At 63.1% G+C, this 4986-nt stretch overlaps 1 protein-coding gene across 2 annotated transcripts; it reads right to left on the reverse strand.

Moving 5' to 3' along the window:
- Positions 1–235: 235 nt before the first annotated feature.
- IRX3 (iroquois homeobox 3) lies at positions 236–4507 on the reverse strand. Of its 2 annotated transcripts, XM_069793683.1 has the most exons (4): positions 3700–4506; positions 1963–3094; positions 1322–1388; positions 236–586 (listed from the first exon to the last, which is right to left on the reverse strand). In XM_069793683.1, exons 1-4 carry the CDS (start codon positions 3919–3921, stop codon positions 532–534), a joined length of 1476 nt encoding a protein of 491 aa, XP_069649784.1. In that variant the 5' UTR covers positions 3922–4506; the 3' UTR covers positions 236–531. The 2 variants fall into 2 exon arrangements, with proteins under 2 accessions (XP_069649784.1, XP_069649785.1); XM_069793684.1 differs by lacking the exon at positions 1322–1388 and having other exon boundaries at positions 3700–4507.
- Positions 4508–4986: the final 479 nt, after the last annotated feature.

Here is a 4986-nt window from a genome sequence, read left to right on the forward strand (position 1 = left end):
CGCTGACCCGGCCCGGCCACGGCAAAGACCCGCTCCGCCTCCGGGCGGCCCCGGCACCGCCGGCCCGCGGCCGCCCCGCGCTCAGCCCGAGGATGCGCCGCTCCCGCCGCGGCCCCAGCGCGGCCTCGGCTGCCGCGGAAAAACAGTAACCGGCGGGGCGGGGGCGGGGGGGAACGGGGACACGGAGGACGACGGGGGAGGGGAGGAAAAGAACTCCAGAGGTGGGAAAAGAGAGTGTAGGCAAAGTGGCAACAGTTTCTTTATTAGCCAAAAATATATACTTTCTTGTACAATTTGGTTCACACGTATGTACATTTTTTACTGTATGTACAAAACCAACAACAACAAAAAAAAAATCGAAACATCTAATTCTCACTGGACTTCCAAAAAACCTCACAAACTCAGCTAATCCAGATGATAGTACAGAAGCGGGTATTTTTTTTCCTTTTTAGTTTTAATATACGGACATGCTTACAAGTGGTAACTATACAGAGATTTTTTACAGTCATTACAACAACAATAAAAAATTAACTATGATGATGACAACGCCGATAGAACCATAGCGGCATCAAGTTGGTTCTGGGGCCTGGAAAAAAATGACACAGAAAAAAAATATTTAATAGGATTTCTAGTCAGATTGGGCTGGCACAATACTTTTAACTGTAGGTAGCACTAGTTTTGTTGTTGTTGTTGTTATTTTTTTTTTAGAAACGGATTTCCAAAAAGAAAAATTTTTCAGAGCGACTTCGGGCAAATTTATTTAGCTACGAAAATACCACGGGCCCGATCCCCGTGGTTTCAATCAATCAAAGAGTAATTGATTCCAGTGACTGCTGCGCCGAACTCAGGACAGCGCGGCTCAGCCTCTTCAGTTTTCACACTAGCTGGGGTTGGTTTTTTTTTCATTTCAATTTATTGTCTTCCTACCGCCGCTGCATGTCTCCCCCAGGCCAGGCGGCACCGGCGGGTCTCTACTCGCGTCCGGGCAGGCCGGCGGTGCTCGGGGAGAGGCCGCCGGTACCGGCCGTTCCCGAGGCGCTCCCGCCCGGCCCGGCCCGGCCCGGGGCCACCCGACCCCCCAGCACCGCAACCGCGCGCCCCGCCGGCACCGAACGCCACTCGGCCTGCCCGCGGGAATCACTCGCCAAGTCCGGAGGAGAGACCAGCAAAAACAAAGTACGGAACCAGAGTAACCCACCGCGCACGCAGAGGAAGAACAAGAAACCGCCCTGGAAAGGGAACTAAAGAAGCGGAGAAAATAAGCTAACCATTTACAACTCCCTCTATATATCCTTAGGAGACGGAGGAAGCAATCTCTTACCGCCTCTGCACTGGCTGGAAAGCTGTCTTTATTAACTTTTTCTCTACTTCCAAGGCACTAGATCGATCTAAAAAGAGAAGGGAAAAAAAAAAAAAAGCGTTCCTTTATAGCCCCCGTTTTATTCCCCCCACCCCATCCCTGAATTAAGCCTCTAGACTTAAGATCTCTTCTCAGCAAGTTGCAAATACGACAAAACGACTGCTTTGCTGCAGGAGTGACCGTCAAAAGGAAAATCAACCAAGCCCGGAGCGAGCCTTACGGCCGGGTCCTTCCCACAAAGGCGACTTGAGCAGCAGCAACAACAACAGCAACAAAAATTATCTCCGTCGGAGGAAGGTAATTCTCGGGGTTTGAGACTAACCTGGCGAGGAGGCCCCCCGCCCGCCGCCGCCGCCGCCGCCGCCGCCGCCCCCGGGGGCCGCGCGGCCGCCCGCCCGCCCGCCGCCACCTGCGCCCCGACGGCTGCGCCGCGCCGGGCCGAGGGCACCGTGAGAAACGCGCGGGGCCGGCGCCCCCCGCCTCGGCCCCGCGCACGAGGTCCCGCGGGGCCGCTCCGCGCGGCTCCGCGCAGCACCGCCGAGCCCCCCGCGGCGGCTGCCGGCCCGTCCCGTCCCGTCCCCGCCGCGTCCCTCAGCGGTCACCTGCTCCGGCGGGCTCCGCGCTCTGCGCCTGGTCCGCGGGCCGCGGGAAGGCGGCGGCGGCGGCGGGGGGGGGCGCGGCGGGGGCGGCCCCCAGCCCCAGCAGGTGGGGAGTGTTCAGTAAGGCCAGCGGGTGCGGGGGCGGGTGGTGGTGGTGGTGGTGGGCCGGGAAGGCGCGGTTGGTCCAGTTGGGGAACTTGCCCAGGGGGCAGGAGGAGACGAGTCTGTGGGGCGGCGGGGGCGGCGGGGGGGGCAGCGGCAGCGGCTGGGGGGCGGCCGCCGGCGGGGAGCCGCCGCCGGGAGACTTGCGGGGGTTGTCCGGGCTGGTGGCCGTCTCGGCCAGCGACCAGATCTTGGGCTTCGGCAGGGTGCCGGCCAAAGCGCCGTCCGTCGGGGAGGAGGCGGCGGAGGAGGAGGCGGAGGAGGGGGGCGAGAGGTGGTGCGGAGGCGGCTGGAGGGGCGGCTTGAGGGGCTCCGGGCCGGCGGGGGCGGCGGCGCCGGGGAGCTCGCACTTGTGGTGGTGGTGGTGGTGGTGGTGGTGGTGGAGGTGGTGGTGGCGGAGGTGGTGCGGCTCCCCCTCGGCGGCCTTGAGGTAGCGCTCCTCGGAGCCGGGCAGGTCCTCGAAGCCCTCGGAGCCCTCCGAGTCCGTCTTGGAGTCGGAGTGCAGGAGGTCGGCGTCCTGCAGCTCGTCCTCCAGCTCGTCCTTGTTGCTCTCGATGTTCTCGGTGTCGATGTTCTCCAGGTCGATCTCCTCCTCGTCCTCCCTCTTGTCCTCTTCCCCCTCGTGGTCGCTCCCGTAGGAGTTGCCCTCCTCGTCCGTCCTGCTGCGGGGGGCCCAGGTCATTTTGTTCTCCTTTTTGAGCCGCCGCCGCGCGTTGGCGAACCAGGTGGAGACCTGGGTGAGGGTCATTTTGGTGATGATGGCCAGCATGATCTTCTCGCCCTTGGTGGGGTAGGGGTTTTTCCGGTGCTCGTTGAGCCAGGCCTTGAGGGTGCTGGTGCTCTCCCGGGTGGCGTTCTTGGGCCGCGACGGGTCCCCGAACTGGTACTGCCCGTAGGGGTAGAAGGCGGGGTGGTGGTGGGGGAAGGCGGCGTGCTGCACCCCCGGGCTCTCCTTCAGCTCGTACTGGGCGCCCTGCAGCGAGAGGGAACGGGCGGCCCGGCTGAGACGGCGCGCCGGGCCCGGCCCGGGGCCCCTCCGTCCCGCCGCCGCTACCGGGAGCGGAGCCCGCTCGGCACCAGCGCGGCGGCCGGGCCGGGTCGGGTCGGGCCGAGCCGCCTCCCCGCGCTCCCCGGCCCCGGCCCCGGCCCCGGCCGCGCCGGGCGCTCTCCGGCCGCGGCAGCCCGGGCCCCACCGGCTGCGCCCCGGCCGAGGCGGGCGGCCGGTGCCCGCGGGGTGCCCGGGAGGGGAGGACCGGCTCCCCAGGTGCGTGTGCGCGGCGGGGCCGCTCGCCGCAGCCGTCAAACCGCGCGGGCGGAGCGGGGGGGGGGGGGGGAAGCCGCGGGGTCGCCGCTCCAGCCCTGCCCCTCTCCGGCGGCTCTCCCGGGGCAGGGCGGCGATAACGCCCCGTCTCCCCTGACAGCCCTCCCGGCGGCGTCTTCCCCGGCGGCGCGACCCCCCCCCCCCCCCCCCCGCCCCGGGGCCGATCCCCAGCGCGCACCGCGCCCGGGCCGGCCCCGGCCCGAGCGTCCCGGGGAGCGAGCGAGCAGCGAGCCCCGGGGTGGGGGGGGGCCTCTTACCAGCTGGGGGAAGATGGGCAGCTCGGCGGCGTAGGGCAGGAAGGCTCCGTAGCCCTGGGCGGCGGCGGCGGCGGCGTAGGGCGCGCCGTACATGGAGGAGAGCACGTTGGAGAGGGTCCCGGACGGGGCCAGCTCGGCGCCGCCGCGGGAGCCGGCGCTCCCCGGGCGCTCCGCCGGGTAGATCGGCCTGATGTACTGGTAGCCCAGCTGGGGAAAAGACATGGTGGGGGAGCGGGGGCAGGGGAGGGGGGGAGGAGGAGGAGGAGGGGGGGGGGAGACGAGAGGAGAGGAAGAAGGGAGAGAAAGGGGAGAAAGTAGCAGGGCCGGGAGCGGAGGAGGGAGCCGGGTCGCTCGCCCTCGCCGGCCGCCCGCACTTTCAGCGCCTCCCGCAAACTCCGGCGGACATCGGGGGGGGGAGCCGGGGGTGCGCGGAGGCCGCGGGCTCCCTCCTGTCCTCGGCCGCCGCGGTAAACGATCCGATCGCTTCTTTCTTCTCTCACTTTTCCTATTGATCTGAGTGGACCCAGGTCAGGTCCTAACAGATTGCCTGAGATTATTGGGACTCTGGGCTCTGATTGACATTTCTAGTCTCTCGCAAGCCCCTCCTATTTCTTTTAAGTCTCTCTCTCCCTCTCTGCCTCCCTCTCTCTCTCATGCCCAGAGCTCGCTCTCGCCGGGTTTGTCACTAGCTGCTTTTTTTTTTCCCCTTCTTTTTTTTTTTTCTAAATCTGTTTACTGACGTCGCGATCTTTTATTTGAGTTGCTTTCAAATCTCGTTTTAGCGATCGCCAATCAGTTGTGTGTTTTACAAAGGTTTAACCCTGCCTCATGGTATTCTAATTATATAGAGATAGATTTAGATATAATTTCTTTCGTAGCCCCCCCCCCCTCCCCCGGAGCATAGGAAGCCAGGGTGTCAGCTGTGAGCGGCACACGAGAGGGACAGGAAAAAGTTGTGACATTTAAAAATAAAGGCTCCCCCCCCTCCCCCCAGGCCCCCTTTTCAGGTTTTCAAATTTACAGCCTTGCCTTGCCTGGGTTCATTTTGTTTTCTTTATTAAGATATTCCCTCCTTCCCTTCCCCCTCTCCGGCCCTGGCGAGGGTTACCTCTCCTAATATAGATTTAAAAGTCTATTAGATTTTTTTTAAAATTTGCATTTCCAGAGCTACCTTGAAAATTTTCCTAATGTACTGAATCTTTAAGGAGTTCTCTACATTTTGTCTGGGCTAACAGTGGGCAGATACAGTGGAAAAGCTAAGTTAATTTTCCTCCTAATAAGGGACTT

Source organism: Haliaeetus albicilla, chromosome 10, assembly GCF_947461875.1.
Source record: "Haliaeetus albicilla chromosome 10, bHalAlb1.1, whole genome shotgun sequence".
Taxonomy (NCBI): Eukaryota; Metazoa; Chordata; class Aves; order Accipitriformes; family Accipitridae; genus Haliaeetus; species Haliaeetus albicilla.